Raw genomic sequence first — 23894 nt, forward strand, 5'->3', positions numbered from 1 at the left:
ATTTTCAGGTCGATGGACGTGTGATCTAGGCTCTGTTGTTCTGCAGCGGCGCAGATCAGAAGATCGTCCAGATAGGGGTAGATTCTTATGCCCCTTTGGCGTGCCATCACCACCAGCGTTATCATCACCTTGGAGAAAACCCGCAGGGCAGAGGTCAACCCGAAAGGGAGGGCTCTGAATTGGTAGTGTTCATGGCGGAACTGAAAACGTAGAAACCTGCGATGTGAAGGATGGATCGGGATGTGCAGGTATGCTTCTCTTAGATCCACTGACGTAAGAAAGTCTCCCGATCTGAGAGCCTCTGAGATGGATTTCAGGGTCTCCATGCGGAACTTTTTTCGATGGACAAATTTGTTTAAGAATTTTAAGTCGAGAATGGCTCGCCAATTGCCGTCTCTTTTTGGAACTGTAAAGAATATAGAATAGACGCCGGATTTCCGTTCCAGGAGAGGAACTTCCTCTATGGCATGTATGTCTATTAGATGTTGAATAGCCGCCAGCGTTCTCAGTTGCTTTTCTTTGTTCAGAGGACGAGGGAACCACCCGATTTGGAGGGTTCTTGAAAAACTCTATTTGATAGCCTAACGATACTATCCGCATGACCCAGGAGTCTGGGTGGGAGGAGGACCATTGGTCCAGGAAAAGGTTGAGCCTGCCCCCACAGGCTGTGGCAGAGAGTCACTGTTTGGGTTGTCGCGGGGTCTTATCCCCTCTATCCGATTGGAAATTGGAGAATCGGGAGTTCCTGGAATAGCGACCACCTCTGCGAAAGGAACCATGTTGGGAGTTCCACTGACCTCTCCTGTTGTCTTGTCTGTAGCGTGACAGAGTGCGAAAGGACCGAAAGGAAGTCTGGTTTGGATATTTATTATCTCTACGTAAGACCTTGGGAAGGGCCTTCTTCTTATCCTTAGTTTCGACAAGGATTGGTTCTAGTGACTCTCCAACAGTTTGCTGCCCTGATATGGGTAGCCCATTAGCACTATTTTGGAGCGATGTTCTACCTGCCAGGGACGTATCCACATAGCTCTCCTGGCAACTACTGTAGTAGCTATTGCTCTGGCAGAGAACACCATGGTATCTAGGGAAGCATCAGCCAGAAAGGAAACCGCTTTAAGAATCCTTGAAACTCCCTCTAGGGCATTTCTGTCATCTTCGGGAATGAGCTGACCTAGCTTTCTGACCCACACTATTGCTGCCCTGGATACAAGGACCGACGTGATGGGCGCACTAGCGGCCAGGGCCGAGGCTTCATGGGAACGTTTGCAGGCTAAATCGACCTTGCGATCAACTGGATTCCTAATCATTACCTGGCCTTCCTCAGTGGCCAGGTCTGAAGAGTGCAAGGCAGATACTGGGGATTCTACCATGGGTACGCGTAGAAGGTCTGCAGATGCAGTGGCCAAGTTATAAAACTTTTTTGTGGTTTGAGGGACCCTTTTCCCCTCTAGGCGCTTCACCCATTCAGCCTTTACCAGTCCTGTGAAGTAATCTGGGACAGGGATAAAACTAGAGGGAGCGTCGTTCATGTGGAAAAATTCCTTTGAGCCTTTTAGTTTCTCAGAAGAGAAACTTTTGGAGTCTTCTGATAGATCTAATGCTGCTAAGGTTTTAGTTAACAGTGAGGGAAAATCTTCTGCATTAAAGATTCTGTTTTGTTTATTTTCCACAACTATCTCCTCTCCACTAGAAGAGAACTCGCCCTCCTCTCTCTCTTCCTCCTCCTCATCCATGGAGAAGGGAGAAGTATTGGGCCCCTGCTGCCCAGACACAGAGACAGGCTGAGATTTTAATCCAGCCCCTGTAAGCGGCGTGTCGAGTTTGCCTGCTTTGGCACGAGAACTGGCGCTTCTCTTGCGCCTGGGAGGAGAGGCCTCCCTGGAGGTTGATGCGAGAGGGGGGGTCGGGGAGGCTAAACTAACCATTCGCAACCCCTCTGCAAAGGAGTCCCTAACGAGCGCTGCGAGCTCTGCCCGTAAAAACTCCAATCTCCCCGCCATCACCGATGGTGAGGGTACGTTACCGGTGGCTGCTCCGGCGGCAGGCCCTGGGTAAGCTGAGTCGGCGCCATCTTGTGGAGTCGGAGTGGCAACCACCGCTGTGTGCTCTGCGCCGCAGCCCAGAGACGGAACGGCAATAGCCGTTGTATGCTCGGGGGCATAAGCTGGGATTGGAGCAGCCGGAGCCGCTGTGTGTCCCTGAGCGCCCACAAACTGTATCAGCTCTGCGCTCAGTTTTCGAAGCTTTGGGGCTTTTTGGACACTGGCGGCCGTGAGGAGGCGTTTCGCCGCTTTTCCGTGCGCCGAGCTGGCTTTCTTTTTCTTAAGCGCGGCTTTTTTAACTTTAGCCTTAGCGCTTGCCGACTGACTGCAGGAGGGCTGTTCCCCGTCTGTAGCCGGTTTCAGGAGGGAAGGATCCAGATCGCCCTGCACAATGTACTGGTCTAGGTGACCCTCTGCCATTTTGTTTTGGCGGGAACCTGGTTATTATCCCCTCACCACCAGTAATCCCTTGGACGGGTTAAATAAACACAGAGGGTAACACACAGAATTAGACCACAATAGGTAAACAACTAGGAAAGGGTATGAGATTAGGTAAGGATAGAAGTCAAGAGGAAACCTTTCCTATACCTGAGCAGAGAGCTGCAAAAAACACGCTCTCCTGATAGCGAGGCAGGAAAGAACTGGAGAAGACAGGGGAGTTCCCAGGAGACAGGAAGTGGGAGTGAAAGTTTTTAGGTCCTGCCTCCCGAAGCATGAGAAGCCGAAACACCCAATGGTAGATGCCCTTCTCTCTCAGAGCGAGAAAGGTTGGGGTCCCCTGTGCTAGGGTGATTCAACTGCTCCTGGGTTAACCCAACGGCTCAAAAAGGTTGGGGACCCCTGCGCTAGGGTGATTCAACTGCTCCTGGGTTAATCCAATGGTAGAAGAGCAGCCAACTTTGGCAAGAGTGTTCTTATGCCGTTCACTCCATGGAAGAACCAGCTATCAGAAGAGGAGGATGAAATGGCTCTGCCTCACCTTCTTGCGCTTCTTGCTTGCCTGGGGAAAGGCTTCTCCTACTTCACTCCTCTCAGCTGCTGTCTGCTGAGTAGGGAATTTTGCCCCGGAATTATGTATACACATGTATGCATACATCAGAGCATGTGTGTCCCTGCAGGTGTATGTAGCAGAGGCATACCTGCAGGCCAATTTGAAGACTCCTGACTCTGAAGAAGATGGTTTCCTGACTTCAGACTGGAACACAGAAGAAACACCTTGGGGGGTTTGTGTTTTTCGAAATGCGCTATATGATGCTTATGCCCAGATCCTGTGACTCACAGTAACAGCTGGTTGCCCTCTGCTGCTGGAGTGTCACAGTTCATGGAGCAGGCTGGTGAAAAGGAGCTAGGCTCTGACAAGCGCCAGCCCGACTTCAACAAAGCAAGCCCTGTAGCCGCTCCCCACCCCGGTCACTGGTACACGGATGCTAGAGACTGTTACAAAATCACCCTTTGTCAGCTTGCAAGGATCAAAAGGAAAGCTGGTGTAGCAAGAAACGATGCAGGATGCCCAGAAACGTCAGCTAGGCACCGTCTGCCCCTTAATCAGTTTCAGGCAAATCCCAGACTGTTTGGGGGAGTGGCCTGATCCCAAAATAGATCTAATGGCATCGCCCTGAAATGCTCCCCACCAAGACATGCTTTTGGAAAACCGGACCGAGGCGAGGAGGGTGAACAGGGAGCATTTCAAGAGCGTGACACGCCAAAAAACTGAAACCATCCAGGAAAAGCGGGACACCCTCAGTGCTCCCCCGTTGGGTTTCAGCACGCCTTGGTGCTGTGGGGAACGTGCACCACAGCTAGGCCTCCCACTTACCCAACCAGGACAGGGTGTTACGAGCCCCCTTCCCCGTTTTCCTGCCACTGAGGAATCGGGGGGGGGGGGGGGAATGGCCTCCACATAGTGATGTGCTAGGAACTTCCCTTAGTCTCTATGGTAAATCCACAGAGACTAGGGGAGGCAAGTTTAGAGCATCACCCGGAAGTGGCATCACCACCTCTCCAGGCACTGCCCACCCCCCGGTCTCACGGCATTTGCCAAGGTAGTGTTGGGAGCCTTAACTATGGCATCCAAGGCCTTAGTTATCAGACCCTCCCCAGAGCTGGGCTGGTCAGTGCACTCATTAACAGGAGGTGACGGCACAGCTGCAGCAAGCTCTGCACATTCAAGCTGCTGGCTGCTACCAGCTGAGCATGTTCCCATCCCCATAAAAATTCACTAGGTCTCCATAAAAAAAAGATTTATTTTTGGCTCTGAAGAGTCCATCTTTGGCAACATGAATGTCTTCAGGTATGTACCAACAATCAAGAGGCAGAGAAAGTGCCATTTATCTTTTTTGTTTAAAGCCTGCCATGTAATATATATACACACACACACACATATGTATATACACATATGTGTATATATATATATACACACATATATACACACACACACACACACACACACACAGCATTTTCTATTTTTACATACTTAACACCATTCTAGCAGTTTCAACAACATGATTTCAGACCAAGTCTCGACAGGCAGGGGATCTAGCGAATTTCTGGGGTCCTCTCTACCCCAAGCCTTTCCACGTTAAAGGTATCTCGTGTAAGAACGCATTACCTGGGCCTTTTCTGTACTTGTGGGCTGCAGGTGTCTATACAGCACTTTTTTCACGACATCGAGAAACAGACACGCGACAACCACAATGATGATGGCAAACCAAGCAGAACCGCTGGACAGCAGCTGGACGAAGACAAAGTACATGTCCTGGGTGTGCAAAAATGGCCTGTAAAGGAAGAAGAAGAAAAAGAGTTAGAGTGAAGAAGAAGAAGAGTTAGAGTGGTTTCTCAGTGGAACAGGCTTCCCCGGGAGGTGGTAAGCTCTCCATCCCTGGAGGTTTTTAAGAAGAGGTTAGATGGCCATCTGTCAGCAAGGCTGATTCTATGACTGCAAGCAGATGATGAGAGGGAGGGCATCTTGGCCATCTTCTGGGCATGGAGTAGGGGTCACTGGGGGTGTGGAGGGGGAGGTAGTTGTGAATTTCCTGCATTGTGCAGAGGGTTGGACTAGATGACCCTGGTGATCCCTTCCAACTCTATGATTCTATAAGTTGATTTTTATACCCCACTTTTCTCTACCAAAAGGAGTCTCAAAGCGGCTTACAATCACCTTCCCCCCACCTTCACAACAGGCATCTTGTGAGGCAGGTGGGGCTAAGAGAGTTGTGAGATAACTATGACTGAGAGAACTATCACCCAGCAGGCTGCATGTGGAAGAGTGAGGAATCTTATCTGGTTCTCCAGATCAGAGTCCGCCACTCATGTGGAGGAGCGAACTCGGTTCTCCAGATTAGAGTCCACCGCTAAAAAAAGATTTTTTTTCACCAGGAGAACAAGGAAAGGTCAGCAAACAATAAAAATAACTTCTTAAAAAGCTATGCTCCTGCCTCCTGTATTTATCACTTGGAGATAGCTTTTTAAAAGCCGCTAAAATACATGCGCTTGGGTTTCAGCCTTCTCATCTACTTCCTTAGAAATTAAACCTGAGTGGTGCATGTGGCTGTACGCTCAGGTCTAGCACATATGATGCATTGTGCACAAATACAAACTCCCAGAGGCCCGCATCCCTTCTTTCAAACTCCAAAAGCATAAACAGATCCATGGTTAAGATTAAACATTCCACGGCTGCTTTAATTTTTTTTAAAAATGAAACCGACAGGGTCAGCATATTAAACATCCTACTTTTGACACCAGGGCTAGATGTGCTATTACTGATTTTATACAGCAGTATTAGGAAGCTTCATTAGACTCTATGCTCATACAAAGAATACGCTTACCATATAATTCCCCCATAGAACAAGGAGAATACAAAGTAAAACACAATGGAGCCCCAGGTAACAAAATGATTGATCCAAGTCCAGAAATGAGTCTCTAAAGCCATCTAGAAACAGACAGAAGAATATGAGAAATGCTATTAGCGCTGGCCAGGTTTAATTAGTACAACTGATTTTCAGTAATGGAGCCCACCAGGAAAATATATTAAATGTTGGGAAATTTACATATTTAATTTAATACACACTGAACATGGTTTAATCACATTGGATGTTGCAGCTTGTAGACACTTTGTGCTCTGGAACTGTTAATTGCCAAACCCTTGAAAAGGAATTCTGATCCAAGCTGAAGGGCATAACACAAAATGGCTACCGCAGGAGGTGGAGCCAGTGACAAAATGGCTGCCTCAAGAAGCAGATCCAACCACAAAATATCACTGAGTTCATGCTTAACTCTAATACCAACTCTTCAACATTCCATGAAGCCTTTAAAAATGAACATATTGTTTAAAATATTTTCTTGCATACACAGAGCTTCACTGCATGAGTGGAGGGAAGATCCATGTGCTATAGTAGCGGCTGCTGCCAAAGCAACTTTTAAAAAATCTGCCCAGCCAATCAGATCTCAAATGGCTCATCAGAAGACCTGCTGCGCAAAAGCCCCACCTGGCCCCTCCCACTTTCTAAAAACACTTGGATGGTACCAGGAAAGGTGTTGATGGGGGCTATTGCACTCACGGGCACCATGTTGCACATCCCTGCATTATTAGGACTTCATTTTCTGGTTAGTGCAGTTTATGACAATACAAAATAATTATACACAGCACAGAAGGGAAGAAGAAGAGTTGGTTTTTATATGCCGACTTTCTCTACCATTTAAGGAAGAATCAAACTGGCTTATAATCACCTTCCCTTCCCCTCTCCACAACAGACACCTGTGAGATAGGTGGGACTGAGAGAGTATGACTAGCCCAAGGTCACCCAGTTGGCTTCATGTGTAGGAGTGGGGAAACCAACCCGGCTCACCAGATTAGCGTCCGCCGCTCATGCGGAGGAGTGGGGAATCAAACCCGGTTCTCCAGATTAGAGTCCACCGCTCCAAACCACTGCTCTTAACCACTATATCACACTGGCAGCGGTATGAACTATACCTTCATCGTAACAGTTATCACCATAACTGTGAAGACCAGAGTACCAAACGTCCAGTTTCCAAACATCTAAGGGAGAGCAGGAAAAAAATTACCCGGTTAACCTGCAGAGTTAAGACGATTTTATATCGAAGGCAGCTAAGCTACTGCAGCTACACTAATGAAGCTAGTTCTACAGGAAGCTGAGGAACGCGGCCTGCTCCCGTGTCTGTTCAGTAAATGTCACTAAAGGGAGAAGGGAAAAGCAGCAGGCGAAACAGGAAAAACTGCCATCCAGTAGGAGTTGCAAAAGTGCCATCCTAAACGGACTAAGCAATCTTCCTCCACGGTTGAATACGCAAAACCACAGATTCGTAGGAACGGGTTTTAAAACCCCAATGAAAAGAATATTCTAGGGAAATGTTATTCAACAGCTATTTAGGCATAAATAGGCAGCTAATGAGGACTACCAGAGACACTCTACTGCAGCGAGAAAGCAATTAGCCTCTAATTATGGGTTGCTGTATTTTTCTTTCAATGCAGCATCATACGTGGGCTTGGATTTCGCAAACTCCAGACTCCCAAATTCAAAAATAAATGGTGGATTTATCGTTTTAGAATTTTTATGTTGATGCTCTTTCAAGGCTTACCAAACCAAGGGGTGGTATTGGTAAAATGGTGCCTCCCCCTCCCCGAAAAATAAAAACAGACTGTACCAAGGAAGTCCAGAAGTACCTGGATTCCTGCTAAAATAAAATAAACCTATTCAACTGTCTTGGCTGGACACAACTGGCCATCTTCATTCTGAACCAAATATTTTAATTTTTGCAGAATCTGGGATATTTTCCCCAATGCTCCACCACCTGACTATGACTACAATTTCCCCCCCAAGTGGCTTCCAGAAACAGGGAGATTAATGTTTCTTGAAGATTTAAACAGAATGTTTAAGTTTGCAGGAATTCAAATACTGCATCGACCATGTACAGCTCCGCGCATGTAGACCCAAAAACAGTTTCAGCGCTTTCGCACATGCCAAATAATGCACTTTCAATGCACTTTGCGGCTGGATTTTATTGTGTGAAATGGCAAAATCCACTTGCAAAAATGATTCTTAAAGTGCATTGAAAGTGGAATGAAAGTGCATTATTTGGCATGTGTGAAAGCACCCTTTGGAACCTCTTAAATATGTGCCCTCTCACTTTTGAAGCAGATGACCTAGATTTGAGTCCAGTAGCAGAGACGAACAAGATTTTCAGAGTGTGAGCTTTTGAGAGTCAAAGCTCTCTCTTCATCAGATACAAGGAGGAGTTTTACTTATTTATCTTTCCTGCTTGTGTCACATGAACACACAAAGCTGCCTTCTACTGAATCAGACCCTTGGCCCATCAGTGTTGTCTACTCAGACCGGCAGCGGCTCTCCAGGGTCTCAGGCAGAGGTCTTTCACATCACCTGCTTGCCTAGTCCCTTTAAGTGGGGATGCCAGGGATTTAACCTGGGACCGTCTGCATGCGAAGCAGAAGCTCTACCACTGAGCCACGGCCCCTCCCCTGAAGAAGAGAGCTTTGACTCTCGAAAGCTCATACGCCAAAGAACTTGTTGATCTCTAAGATGCTGCTGGACTTGCACCAAGTTGTTCTGCAAATCAATGCAGCTATTCCTCTGAAACTTAAAAGCAGATGTTTTTCCCAGATCCACTAACCCAGTGTACTACCAATGGTCATGACAGAGGGCTGCTTCATACATACATGCTCATCACATGACGACACATGTGGGTATGGAAGGAACCATCCCTGCCCGAGGTGGCTAACCTGGGTTACATACCACCCAAGGTAAAATGTTTTCACCGCCAGCAGTTCACCCATTTAACAGCCTGTCATGTAGAAATCAAACGACGTACACATACGGGTGGAACCTACTCAATGGTCACTACCGAAGCTTTCAGCCGGAAAGGCAAGGATGGGAAGCAACAGATTTCAAGATCCATTTGCAGCTCCCCTGAGACTGCTGATCTACTAAGCAGCTAGGAGAGCAGAATACCAAGTCCCCCGACACTGTCTGGCACAAGAAGCCCTGAGGCAATCCGAACAGGGCCTGGATGTGTTTTCCACCTCCAGGTTTGTATTCCTCTCAATACACTGCAAGCTTTCCTTCTAGAAGTTGCCTCGGGCTGCCCATCCCCATTTCCCAGTCGAACGTTCACGGGGCAACTGAGGATCCTGAGGGCCGAAAACAAGGAACATTTCTTCACTCGCTGAAGGCCTGGTGTTTGTGTCCCATCCATACAACTGATGGCTTTTGTCTGATGTTTGAACACAGAAGATCTTTCCCAAGTAAGCCAGGAAGAACTGTTTATTGCTGCTGGTTGCTATGGGGATATTATTCCAGTGCTTCATGGGGGGCAGAGAATAGGATTCTCACAAGCATCCAAAATTAGCTACAACTGAAAATGAGCACTGCTTCCCTTGAGTAGTTGTACTCATTGCTTCGTGTTCTGCATTTCTCAAACAGGAGAATTTCCCGGGCCTTTTAACCCTCAAAAGCAGCTGAAAATTAAGCCTGGAGCAGGAGCAAGAGGAAAGCAGAGGCCTAGTCCAGAAAAACAATCGTTCAAAGGCTGAGGCATTATGACTTAATGCGAGAGAACCCCCCCACTCCACACCTAAAAAGTCATCCCACACACAATGCAATGGACCACCTGAAGTCACGCCACCGTTTATTTTTGAAAAACGAAATGTCAAAGGGAGAACAGATGCTGCATTCTTTGACAGATAACAGAATATCGTATCTGGCATCTTCCAGGTCTCTTGTCCCACAACACAGACTCTTACCATTTGCCTGCTAGGTTTCAATATCTGACGACATGCACAGCGTGAAAAGAGGGGGGGGGGAGGACGAAAAAAATAAGACTAGACAGAAAAATTCAAGTACAATTTTACAACAACGAGTGCAGGTATACACGTATTTACACACAGGGCTTGTTCCTTCTTTCTTCGAAGACTCCGGTGGGGTCAAGCGACTCGCTTTCTATCCAAAACGGGGTTGGGAATATGGAGAGCCAAGTTCCCTTTATGTCAGAGCTTAAAAGCGGTGTTTTTGTATCAGCCCTGGGTAGTTTGGGCATACGTATAGGGTACAACGTCACATGCTATAGGGAAAGCCAATGTCATGGTGATGTGAGACCGAAAGCTTCCACAGGCTGCTTCCAATTGGGATCTCTCTAGGGCAGGGGTGACGAACTCAACTGTTACGAGGGCTGGATATGACATAAATGTGACTTGGTCGGGCTGTGCCTCTCCACGCATGCAGGCCCATCACGTGTCCTGGGAGGGGCTGTGGCTCAGTGGTAGAACATGCAGAAGATCCCAGGTTCAATCCCCAGCATCTCCAGTTAAAGGGACTAGGCAGGTAGGTGACATGAAAGACCTCTGCCTGAGACCCTGGAGAACTGCTGCTGGTCTGAGTAGACAATACTGACTTTGATGGACCACAGGTCTGATTCAGTATAAGGCAGCTTCATGTGTTCATGTGCTGTGTGCACTGGGCTAGTAGCTCAAAGCATTTCAGGGTTTACCTCTTCTCTACCGGCTGTTTCCCCCGTCTACAGTACACTGACAGATCAGAAACACCACAGAACATACCGCCACGAAATGGCATTATACGCTTTAAACGCTTGCAAACTACCTTACCTGGCCGTTCCCCAGCAAAGAAGTGTCTTCCCCCATCAGAAGGTAGGAGCCGTAGAAGAAAACAAATGCATGAGCAAATCCCAAGAAGGTCCAGTAAAGGAAAGGCTGATAGCCCAAGTGGGCGTTTTTACTAATGTCTCTGTAGAGAGAAAAAGAGAGTACAAGGTCTTGAACAGTTAAATTGTGGAACTCCCTGCACCAGGATGTGGTGATGGCTGCCAACTTGGAAGGCTTTAAGAGGGGAATGGACATGTTCATGGAGGAGAGGGGTATTCATGGCTACTAGAAAAAATGGATACTGGCCATGATGTGTACCTGTTCTCTCCAGTATTAGAGGACCATGCCTATTATATCAGGTGCTGTGGAACACAGGCAGGATGGTGCTGCTGCAGCCGTCTTGCTTGTGGGCTTCCTAGAGGCACCTGGTTGGCCACTGTGTGAAAGACCTCTATACCTGAGACCCTGGAGACCCGCTGCCGGTCTGAGTAGACAATACTGACTTTGTTGGACCAAGGGTCTGATTCAGTATAAGGCAACTTGAGGTGTTCATGTGACTTCCTAGTCCTGCCTGTGATCTGTTCTGGAGATATCTTGGGTCCTTCTGCACGCAAGGCATGCAGCTCTACCACTTGGCCCATCCATCACTGTGACCATTCTCAACTTCAAAAAGGTAAGACTCTTAACTACGTACTCAAAAGCACATGCGGAGGAAGGAAACCTTAAGGAAAGTCAACAGCAACACATTGGCAGCTTCAGAAGAAGCTCTTTTTGGGAACTGTGCAGCTAGTTTTTGAAGCCAACACAAGAAAAATGAACTAAAATAAAGGCTTGCTTACCGGTAGAGCGCTGGCTTGCTCTGCAACACATGAGGGTGCACGTGCTGTTCAAAAAGACTGTACATAAGGACCGGCAAGGAAGTGAAACAAATGTTGTACAAAGTCAGGTATACACTGTCATACAGAGTCTGAAAAGAGAGGAAGGAGGTAAATTAGTCGTTTTCAGATGCAGGAATTTAAAGAAAGGACTTGCAGTCAAAGTGGTTAGTTAATGCATAAGTGAGATTTTATGTTATCGCCAAAGGCCTTTACTACAATCAAGATTCAACCCAATAAAACTAATATATATATATATACACACACGTTCACAGCATAATCAACCCAACCCTCCCATATTTGGTTGTAATGACATCAGAATTAAAAACTGTCATGTCTAACGCTAATTCCAGTCTGCTAAAATCTGCACTTCTGAAAAAGCACACATTTAATGCTAGTATACATTTAGTCATGCTTCCCCCCCTCCCAAGTATTCTGCTACAGTTATTTTAGGAACAGTTTTATCAGTAAGACAGCAAGCTAGCACGCCCAGCTTAAGGTCTTGAGAATTTAGCTGGCTGGAAACAGTGAGGAAGCCATTTAAGGTTCTTCTACCTGTTTACGTGAAACCATTTCAATAACCACGTTAAGGAGCTGAGATTGTATATATAAAATTAAGGCTGAGATTCCCACTTAGCCATCTACTCCTCTGGGTAGGTTTGGTACTCTTAGAATGCAGCCAGGCTTACAAGTAGCCTCTAAACCGATGTTTAGAGATTCTTCCATACCCAGCAGGAAAAAAACCACACGTGTGTTCATGCGTGGCAAACCCAGTGGCTGGAGGGCTACTCTAGCCTAACCTAGCATATGTGTGTGTGTGTGTGTGTGTGTGTGTTAAGTGCCGTCAAGTTGCTTCTGACTAATGGTGACCCTATGAATCAGTGTCCTCCAAAATGTCCTATCTTTGACAGCCTTGCTCAGATCTTGCAAATTGAGGGCTGTGGCTTCCTTTATTGAGTCAATCCATCTCTTGCTGGGTCTTCCTCTTTTCCTGCTGCCCTCAACTTTTCATAGCACGACTGTCTTTTCCAGTGACTCTTGTCTTCTCATAATGTGACCAAAGTATGACAGCCTCAGGTTAGTCATTTTAACTTCTAGGGTCAGTTCAGGCTTAATTTTTTTTTTTTTTGGCCGTCCACGGTATCCGTAAGACTCTCCTCCAACACCGTATTTCAAAGGAATCTACTTTCTTCCAATTCGCTTTTTTCTTTGTCCAGCATATAGGCTACGAATGGAAGGAAGGAATCCAAATAACCCTCAATACCAGCGCCACAAATGTAGGAAATACAACCAGCCAGTGCTGGGAAGTGACTGAAAGCAAGTAACTGCCGTGATGGCTCAGAGCAGGAAAACCCATAATGCTTGAAGAGTTCCACAGTTGTTAACATGATCTGGAAGGACAGTCTTTCCTAACCACAAAAGTGACATTTAGGCTCCACCAAAAGCCATTAGGAAGGGGGGAAAAGAGCTATACACATCCCCTAGAAAATCTACCCCTTCTCTCATTTCTAGCTGTCCCTGGCGCCATAGAAAGAGGGAAAACAGTGATCCAAAGATAGGTATCACTTTCCCCCATTCAGCAGGGCCATGTCCTTAAATGACCTCTGGGGTTCTTTTCACCTCCGATCCCATGCAAATAAAATGCTTCTCCAAAAAGCAAACAAACACACAATAGATCTGTCATTCATCCACAACTATATGAACTGCTGTAAAAGGTAAACTACATTGTGGGGGGGAGAGAGGGGATGAGGAAGTGATTTACTGAGGTAATATTAATGGGTTTCCTGGCAGTCGGTAATTAGCTACTCTTAAATTTCAGTTACTATATATTCTAACGGCACTTCTTATGTGATTTTTTGAAAGCGACACCTTCTCCATCCATCATCACCTTTATTAGGCATTTACATCAGCATACAATAAACAGAGTTGCGAAAACTGTTAAAACAGGTTACATTAAAATGACATTACTTGGAAGTATAAACAAACTGCTCGCGAATCCTTTGTGCAGACAGGAGAAAACTAGCTACTTGTTGGGTGACAGAGGGGTTTCTATCAGATAAAAGGTACATCACCAACTGCTGATCTGAGAGACTCTGATCACTGGGCAGTAGGGGTTTAATATAGGTATTCCTCGGCCTCATGTAAAGCTGGCAGTACAACAGCACGTGGGTTAAGTGTTCAGGATCCCCAGTCTTACATGGACAATACCTATCAATAAAAGGGATTCCTTTGTATCTTCCTTGTAGAATAGCTGAAGGAAGAATGTTAAGTCTAGCGAGCATGAAAACTCTGCGAATGTCCGGTGACTCCAAATAAGACAAGTAGGAAACTGTAGCTCCATAAGTCGGAGTAATACCATGAAACATAGGGGAACAGTGTCTATTAGCTAGGGAGGTTAGGGTCTGCATTTCTATATCTAGTAGGCGCTGACGTATCAATCTAAATGCTTGCTCTTTCCCAAGCATCAAAAGAGAATCAAATGGAATACCGACAGACTTGATTTTCCTGATAATTAATTTTGACCACAGGCTTATGTAAGAATCTCCCAGCAATGCAGGAATATAACCAGGATATTCAGTTAGAAAGTGCAGACGTAACCAGAACTTAATGGTCTGGATCCAAGCTCTAGTCTCCAAAAACCCGTCCTGTCTCAAGGCACAGAGCTGCATACCCTACGCAATTGGGGACACCAAGAATACGGCGTAAGAAAGTGGACTGAATCCTCTCAATGTCCTCACCTTCTCCAGAACTTTGATTTTTAAAAGTTTAATAACCCACCAGTAAATCTGTAGCAGGGGAAGGGGAAAAGATGAAACAGGTAAAATACGTACTTGTTGTGAAAACAAACAATAGAACTGATATAAAAACTGTGGTGTAATAAAGCACACATTCTGGAAAACAAAAGGGAGAATTTGCAGTTAGTGACACCAAAACACCACACTCAGAAAGAAATAATGTCTCACTATCAGAATGGCTAAGATATCTACATTGATTTTAATAAAAATCAACACAGAACCCTGAAATGAACTTCTAGGAAGAAAAAAACAATCATCCCTTATACACAAATTTTCAGTGCTATCATATCCAGAATTTGGGCAGTAAGATATAATTATCTGTTAAAGAACATTTGCTGCATTTAAAGCGAGCTACACTTGGCAGGCTTCGACTACAGTTTAAGATGTGGCGAAAGAAAACTGTGCCACAACCAGTTGAGAAATCTCAGGCAAGCAAATCTTTGTGCACTGCACCTAACACAAAAATTCCATGTAAACCATGGTTTGCACGTCAGGAATGTGTTCCTCTCTCTCTGTCTAGGGCGATTTCTTTACCTTTCCTGTTAACTTTACCCTTCTGATCATAAGAGTCAACCACTCAGTTCTCTTAAACCAGCAACGAGATTCGAGTCCAGTGTTATGTGTTAAGCGCTGTCAAATTGCTTCCAACTCATAGCAACCCTATGAATCAATGTCCTCCAAAATATCTTATCTTTGACAGCTTTGCTCAGGTCTTGCAAATTGAGGACTGTGGCTTCCTTTATTGAGTCAATCCATCTCTTGTTGGGTCTTCCTCTTTTCCTGCTGCCCTCCGCTTTTCCTAGCATGACTGTCTTTTCTTTTCTATTTTGGATTGTCTCATCATAAGGTTTTCAAGGTAAAGGTTGGTCAAAAGTGCCTTCTTCTGCGCAGTACTAACCAGGGTTAGCAGTAGTGGCCCTGTCATTGTCTATGGAAGATCCTCTGCCAGCGTCACCTTCCACTACTGCTGCTGCCCAGTAGCTAACTGGGTTTCCTCTGCCCCCATCACCACTGGAACTGCCTGTTCTCTTCTGTGGATGTGGCCATTGATCCTTTAAGGCGGATGCATCTTTGTCTGTTGTCTCAGCTGTGACCATTCCGTCTTGAGTGACTCTGCTAGTTTAGTCTCTTGATATCGAGTCCAGACCCCTGACAGTATTGCTCTCAGCTTCCCTGACACACACAAACCCTCTCACCTCAGAAACCAACCAAGATTTTTGAAGTATAAGCTTTTGAGAGTCAAAGCTCCCTGATGAAAGGGGCTTAGACTCTTGAAAGCTCACACCCTGAAAATCTTGTTGGTCTCTAAGGCTCTACTTGGACTCGAATCTAGTTGTTCGACTCCAGGACAACACAGCCACTTTCTGAACCTATCTTAAACCAACAAGGGAAACTAGGTAATAAAATGGGTACACAAAGCATGATTCATGTAGGAGCCTGGTTTGCTTCATTACGCCATAGTTAACAGGAAAGGGATAAGGCAGATACTCATCCCAGAGTGGAATGAGGGTGTGGGAATTCATGGCACACCCCTGACCTCTTAGCAACAGCGAAGAAATGCAGGCAGTTACATCTGCGCTGAGTCTTCCTGGGAAATCAGACTGCTCAAAGCTGACTATTTATTTATTTATACTTCATTTATACCCCACCTTTCTCCCCGCGGGACACCCAGAGCAGCTTACATAATTTTCCTCTCCTCTTTTTTATCCTCACACCTAACCCTACGAAGTGGGTTAGGCTGAGAACGTGTGAATGGGCCGAGGTCACCCATTGAGCTTCCATGGCAGAATGGGGACTCGAATCCCAGTCTCTCAGATACTAGTTCAACACTTAGGGGTCCCCAACCTTTTTGAGCCTGCGAGCACCTTTGGAATTCTGATGTGGCGTGATGGGCGCAGCCACAAAATGGCTGCCACAAGATGGCTGCTGCAGGATGGTGGAGTCAGCCACACAATGATTGCCACAGCTTAACTTCAGATACACAGTGTAGATCCTTGTGCTGTTGTGGCAGGTGCTGCCAAAGCAACATTTTTTTAAAAAAAAATATCTGAACAGCCAATCAAATCTCCAAGAGTCAACCCAGAAGCCTTGCTGGGCAAAAGCCCCATCTGGGCCGGCCCATTTCCTAAGAACTCTTTGTAGGTGCCAGAAAAGGTGTTGGCAGGGACCATGGTGCCCACGGGCACCAAGTTGGGGACCACTGCTCTGACCACTACACCACACTGGCTCTACAATGACTCATGCTACACTAGAAGCCAAATTGCAGACAAGAGTGCTAAAGTGCAGATGGCCTTCCTGGAGAGCCAGATGCAGCTTCTGAAGCAACCAGTTTGCTCCCCGGGATATTTATACCATTCAATCAGGAGATTTATACTATACCACGTGCTTGTGATGTAGTGGTTAAGAGCGGTGGTTTGGAGTGGTGGACTCTAATCTGGAGAACCGGGTCTGATTCCCAACTCCTCCACATGAGTAGCAGAAGCTAATCTGGTGAACCGAGTTGGTTTTCCCACTCTTCCACATGAAGCAAGCTGGGTGACCTTGGGCCAGTCACAGTTCTCTCTGAACTCTCTCAGCCCCACCTACCTCACAGAGTGTCTGTTGTGGGGAGGGGGGAGGTGATTGTAAACTGCTTTGATTCTCCCTTAAGTGGTAGAGAAAGTCGGCATATAAAAACCAACCCTCCTTCTTTCCACCCTGTGGCAGTTCATTCTAAAGATGTACTCTTAAAGTGAAGAAGAAAGAAGAGTTGGTTTTTATATGCCGACTTTCTCTACCACTTAAGGGAGACTCAAACCAGCTTACAATCTCCTTCCCTTCCCCACAACAGACACCCTGTGAGGTAGGTGGGGCCGAGAGAGCTGTGACTAGCCCAAGGTCACCCAGCTGGCTTCGTGTGTATGAGTGGGGAAACCAACCCGGTCCACTAGATTAGCGCCTGCCACTCATGTGGAGGAATGGGGAAATCAAACTCTGTTTTCTAGATCAGAGTTCACCGCTCCAAACCACCGCTCTTAACCACTACACCACGCTGGCTCTCCCTGGCTGGTGAAACACCCTGACCTATAAAAGAGTCACCCATGACAATCGGAAGAAACTCACCTTGTAAAAAAAGTACTGTACAAGGGTTGCTATTCTAATATAATAAAGGTGGCCGTGGGCAAAAAGTAGCTTGGAAAGGAATTTAAATCTTGCTATTGCATAGTCACTGTTTCTCACAGCTTGCCGTCCTTCTTTGCCCATGATACCTGTAACGCAGGGGAGATAATATAGAAACCGAAATACATAAAATAGATATATAAAAGAAGAAACAGAATCACAGAGTTGGAAGGAACCACCAGGGTCATCAAGTCCAACCCCCTGCAAAATACAGGAAATTCACAACTACCTCTCCCACACATCCCCAGTGACCCCTACTCCATGCCCAGAAGATGGCCAAAAAAAGTCCTCCAGGATCCCTCGGCCAATCTGGCCTGGAGGAAAATTACTTCCTGACCCCAAAGGGGTGACCGGCATTTCCCTGGGCATGTAAGAGAGGGCCACGAGAGCCAATCACTGACACATAGATATATAAAAGAGGAATACTGTTAGAATATGGCTCATGAACAGAGAAGCGATAATCTGAGGTCAAATTAAACAAGCAATTTATATGATTTCTAGCAGGGAATTCAGGGGTATCGTTAGAAGTTTTAGCGTATGAATGTAAAGGCTTCAGTGCATCAAGAGCATATTAGTCCTTCGTCCCTGAGAGCTGAAAGATGAACTGAAGTCTAGAATTTAATTAATAGCCTGTCTGTCTCCCTGAGACTCGGGGTGGCTCACACAATACAAACGAAGAAATCAATTTACATAATGTAATTATGTAATGGCCCTGACCTGGATGGCTCTGTCTCTCCTGATCTCCTCAGATCTCAGGAGCTAAGCAGGGTCGGCCTTGGTCAGTACTTGGATGGGAGACCACCAAGGAATACCAGGGTCGCTGTGCAGAGGCAGGCAAGGCCAAACCACCTCTGAATGTCTCTTGCCTTAAAAACCCCACGAGTGGTCGTCGTAAATCAGGGGCGACCTGACAGAGCTTTACACAGACAATTATGTAATGAAGGTTTCCAAATAGCCACTTGCCTCGTCCCCAGAGGTAAGAGGTACTTTCAGGGGACAGCTGGAGCTCTGCAGACTAACTTTAAAAAACCACTTAAGGTCATAAACGATGATTAAGCAGGCCAACGCAATCATTGTGGGGGTACTTTCATGGACTTAATTGTAGGGCAGAGGTGGTTAATTTTTCTCTTCGAAACAAGTTCTGCAGCCAATTTCACAAAAGTTTATGCATGATACTACAGATACTTCCATCCAACACACGTTCAGTAGGGCTAACACATGTCTGGAATCCCATCAAAACGCACGCAGCTGCCGCATAATGAATCAGGGCATTGGTCCATCAAGATCAGATCTACCTACTTGGGTCTTTTATGCATGGGTTGTTTCCATTGCAATCACCCCCGGAATACTTGGGGGTTCGTTTTCATTATGCACTTCTTTTCCGACCTTTAGAAGTCACTTCACTCTCTCCTCGCGTTTTCCGGATGCTGTTTCCAGAAAACGCGGGGAAAACACACAGAGAGAGCAAAGTGACTTCTAAAGGGGAAAACACACACACAGAGCAAAGTGACTTCTAAAGGTTGGAAACGACCGTGCATAATGAAAACAAAGCCCCGACATAGTCGGGTGGTGATCACCACGGAAACAATTTGTGCATAAAAGGCCTTATGATGGTGGCAGCTCTCCAGGATCTCAGGGTGAGATCTTTCACATCATCTACCACATGATCCTTTTAACTGGAGATGCCGGGGATTGAACCTGACATGTTCTGCATGCCAAGCAGATGCTCTACCTGTGAGCCACAGCTCCTCCCCAACAAGCCAACATCTCCCAGTCCGGAACCCCGCATACATCAAGGCATTCTAGTCTCTTCAGTGTAAACGTAAGTGCTTTGTGTGTACACAGCTGTTTCCCAGGGCTCATCTACTGACTTCTAGATGTAACAGCGGGAAGCTGTTGCATACAGCACCTAGAATCAAAGAATTGGAAGGGACCATACAGGCCATCTAGTCCAACCCCTTGCTCAATGCAGGATCAGCCTAGAGCATCCCTGACCAGTGCTCGTCCAGCCTCTGCTTAAAGACTGCCAGAGAGGGGGAACTCACCACATCCCTAGCCAACTGATTCCACTGTCGAACAACTCTTACTGTAAATCCCCCCCTAATATCCAGCTGGTACCTCTCCGACCACAATTTAAACCCATTATTGTGAGTCCTATCCTCTGCTGCCAACAGAAACAGCTCCCTGACCTCCTCTGACAGCCCTTCAAATACTTAAAGAGAGCAATCATGTCCCCCCTCAACCTCCTCTTCTCCAGACTGAACATTCCCAATTCCCTCCATCTTTCCTTGTAGGGCTTGGTCTCCAGGCCCCTGATCATCCTCGTCACTCTCCTCTGCACCCACTCAATTCTGTCCACATCCTTTTTGATGTGCGGCCTCCAGAATTACGCACAGTACTCCAGGTGTGACCTGACCAATGCTGTGTACAGTGGAACTATGACATCTTGGAGTTTCCAGTCCAAGCCTTTCATAGATGCAACAGTCAGCAAAAGCTGGCCACACAATATCGATATAGATGCAAAAGCAACCCAAGGAAGTCCCTCACCTATGCCAACGTGGGCTTCTTGTATCATGCTCACGTCATTAGCCCCATCACCAATGGCTAATGTGATCGGTTTCTCTGGAGAAGTTTTTATCAGTCGCACAACCTGTTTAAAAAAAAAAACACTTTTAAAAAAGTCAAACCAACCCCAGGAATTCCAGTTACCCATTTCTGAGCTACTCAGGTAGGAAATATCATAAATGACACATAAGCGCTGTCGTAAGAAATTCCCCCTCCAAATCAAGGTGGTCAAAACGCTTTAAAAGGCAAAGGTAGCCCCCTGTGCAAGCACTGGATCAATATTGACCCATGGGGTGACATCACATCACGGCATTTACTTGGCAGACTATGTTTACGGGGTGGTTTTCTGTTGCCTTCCCCAGTTGTCTCCATTTTGACCCCAGTAAGCTGGGTACTTGTTTGTTTACTGGTAAACAAAATACTGTTTACAGTATTTGTTTACTGGTAAACAAATCAGGAATGGAGCAAAGCTGAAGTCATTGCTTACAGCTAAAGTCACTGTTTACAGTGACTGATCCGTAATGGATAAATAAGCTCGCCTTTCGTCACTTGTCTTTAATGGTCTGCTGATTTTGGGTTCTCTAAGACGCAATCCAGATGGGAAGACACAAGACGTTTCTCCCCTCTTCATATCCTAACCATTATTTATGCAGACAGAGAAAATTAAACTGGGGTCTCACGCGCGCTATCACTCAAACGCATCAATGTCAGTTCACCTGGCCCCTTCTGCTGCTCCACCTAAAAAGGAAGTCCACTCCCACAGAAGGGGTACAGCTGACCACATGAAGTTGCCTTATTCTGATTCAGACCCTTGGCCTACCAAATCCTTTTTGTCCACTCTGACTGGCAGCAGCTCTCCAGGGTCTCAGGTGGTCTTTTACATCACCTGACCCTTTTTAACTGGAGGAGCCAGGGACTGGTCCCTGGGTATTCTGAATGCAAGGCAGATGGTTGACCACTAAGCCACGCTCCGGCCCCCTAACCCCAGTTATGAAGGTGGCTCCTGCTTCAAAGTTCTGACTCCGGTCAAGTCACGCCTTTATGGAATCCATGCTGCTTGAGCTAGACCTATTTATTACTGAGAACTTGTCCTGATGCCGGCAGATATGAGGGGTAGAGGCAGGCAGCGTAGGCAAGAAACCAGTCCAAGGTCGAGCACCGTGTTGTCCAGGTCCAAGTCCAAGGCGTCAGTACTGGAAGGGCAATCCACATGCAGAGGCAGATTCGGTTCCGAGGTCAGGGTAGCAGGAGTTCAGAGAATAGCAAGAGCACACAACTAATACACAGGGTGGGTGCGACGAGTTGCTCCCACAATGGGCCCATCTCATTGCCTGCTTAAATAGGCCATTATCTTGTTAGGATAGCAGACCAGCTGGTGCTCCTTAGGCCAGCATTCCAAGCCCAGTGGAGCATATCAGCCTCATTACTGCTGTTGGTTAGTGATCTACGCTGGGCTTGTAGCCTGGCACTTCGTCGCCTGTCTTGTATTTCCATTCTGACCCTTCTGAGCCTCTGCTCCAGCAGCTTTGGTGAGCCCTCCAGTGACCATGGCTGGGCCTCAGGCACTGCTGGATGCTGTGAGTTAGAAGGTCACTGCAGACACGATGGGGCCTTCTCCGCCTGTGACTGCTTCTCTGTTATTACACTGACTTCTATCTGCTGCTGCTCCTCTGTTCTCACACTGCTTTCTGCTTCTATTTCCTCTTCATTTGAGGAAGTCTAGACAGCCACTGGCTAGACAGTCAAGATGTCTTTTGTATTTATTGTTCACCTATGTTTGCTACTGGGCCCTAAGGAATATACTCAGGCCTATCTCACACAAACCTTTGCTGTTTCGTTTTTAAACTGTGTCTGTTCAGTGTCATTAAGTCACTTCTGACTCATGGTGACCCTATGAATCGATGTCCTCCAAAACATCCTCTCATTAACAGTCTTGCTCAGGTCTTGTAGACAGAGGCTTCCTTGATTGAGTCAGTCCATCTCATGTTGGGTCTTCCTCTTTTCCTGCAGCCATCAACTTTTCCTACCAATCTTGTCTTTTTTCCAGTGACTCTGGTCTTCTTGTAATGTGGCCAAAGTACGATAACCTTAGTTTTGTCATTTTAGCTTCTAGGGACTGTTCAGGCTTGATTTGATCTAGAACCCACTTAATTGTTGTTGTTAAACTGCACGATCATTAATACTAATTAGGCTTGCACGGGGGCACATAGTCTGCATTTACACTGGGCAGCTGAGGCCCAAAAGTCCTATTATCCAGCAAAGCCAGGGCATGTGCTATGGAACGTGCTGGAGGGATTCCCCCGAACACAAGTCAGTGCTGGAAGCATTCTTTGAAAGCAGGGAAACCTAAAAACCGCAGAGACAGATTCCTGCAACAGAACTCCCACTCTGATACCACTTGCGGAACTCTCAAAACCACTCACCTTGGCCTTCTGCAGAGGGGCCATGCGGCAACACAGCACGGCAGAGCAATTGCGACAGACCTCCATGAAGAGCTTCTCGTGCTGCCTGAGCGCAAGGGACAAACTGGTCCCATCCACCACCAGCCCGTGCTGGATTACGTGGTCATCCTTTATCCTATCAAGGAAGAGAAAAGGGGCAATTGCTGGGAACGAATTACGGCTTTGGAAAGACAGTCAAATACTTCAAACGAAGAGCAGGCCTATGTTCCTTTATGTCATCGACCCCCCGGCCCTTCTCCCCAACAGGGACCCAAAGCAGCTTACACCCTTCTCTCCTACATTTTATCCTCGCAACGATCTGAGAGGTCGATTAGGCTAAGTGTGTAGGACGGGCAAAAGGTCACCCAACAAGTTGTCCGGCAGAACTGGGATTCAAACCTGAGTCTCTCAGATCCTAGTCCGACACTCTAACCCAGGGGTATCAAACATAAGGGCTGGGGGCCGGATGCGGCCCCCTGATAGCTCTTATCTGGCCTGCGAACTATGGCTTCTACCCTCCCCCCGGTCCCAATCTGGGCTGGCGAAGCATGGCCCAACCCGACTAAGTGACACCCCTGTTCTAACCACTACACCTAACTAGCTCTCGAACAGAAGTGTAGACCTCAGATATTCAATCACCTCTCCTTGCTAAGCAACAGGTATGATAAAAAAAACGAAAGGTTTTGGGGTTGTTGGGTTTTTTTTAAAGACGAGCAGATAAGTCAACATGGCACATGAGCTCACCTCCTGGCTAGCTGGCTCAGCTGCTCCGCACAGGTACTGTCTGACTTGTGCTGAACGAGCTCCAAGATGTTCATGGTTCTGTGGAAGTGCCCGCAGGATAAGCTGACGCTGACAGCCGTCTCATGCTTGTCACCGGTGAGCACCCACACTTTTATGCCCGCCAGCCTCAGAGCTTCGATGGTCTCTTGCACTTTGTCTTGGAGCCTGCAGATTAAGCAAGCGGCCGACAGGGGTTGTTACGGGTAACCCTTTAACTACCGATTTTGCTCTCTCGATACTGCAGCCAAACTTTTTCACCAGGAGTTACCTGATAATTTGAATGCCTGGTGAAGAGGTGACGGCCAAAATTCATTTACTCATATCTATGTTGTATTAGAACATTCACTGATCTTTGGGGGGGGGGGGGCTTATGTACTTTTGCTGGTCTCCTGGAGGCTAACTGATGGCCAAAGAAAATGGCCCCTCCATGCCCTTACAGTTGCTAAAAGACTTATGTTACAACAGTGGAAAGCTAAATGTTCACTTCCAGTAAACCAACCGATTGACGACCTTACAACCTTATCAACATTTGAACTATGCCTCTAGACATAGATTAGGGCTCACTGGGGGAGTGGGGGGAATGTAGTTATCAATGCCCTACGTTG

General features: G+C 46.7%; 1 protein-coding gene and 1 non-coding gene across 2 annotated transcripts in view; both read right to left on the reverse strand.

The window, feature by feature from the left end:
* ATP11B (ATPase phospholipid transporting 11B (putative)) overlaps positions 1-23894 on the reverse strand; it is a 97004-nt gene that overhangs the window by 19886 nt on the left and 53224 nt on the right. Inside the window, 10 exon segments of the mRNA XM_056849791.1 lie at positions 4651-4816; positions 5867-5970; positions 7012-7077; positions 10675-10813; positions 11511-11638; positions 14378-14437; positions 17444-17589; positions 20048-20150; positions 22489-22642; positions 23251-23454. Of these exon segments, the coding sequence (XP_056705769.1) occupies positions 4651-4816; positions 5867-5970; positions 7012-7077; positions 10675-10813; positions 11511-11638; positions 14378-14437; positions 17444-17589; positions 20048-20150; positions 22489-22642; positions 23251-23454 (1270 nt within the window).
* Positions 8460-8531, reverse strand: TRNAA-CGC (transfer RNA alanine (anticodon CGC)). Its single transcript has one exon. It is a non-coding gene; the product is annotated as a tRNA-Ala (tRNA).

This window comes from Euleptes europaea, chromosome 5 (genome assembly GCF_029931775.1).
Source record: "Euleptes europaea isolate rEulEur1 chromosome 5, rEulEur1.hap1, whole genome shotgun sequence".
In the NCBI taxonomy this organism is placed as follows: Eukaryota; Metazoa; Chordata; class Lepidosauria; order Squamata; family Sphaerodactylidae; genus Euleptes; species Euleptes europaea.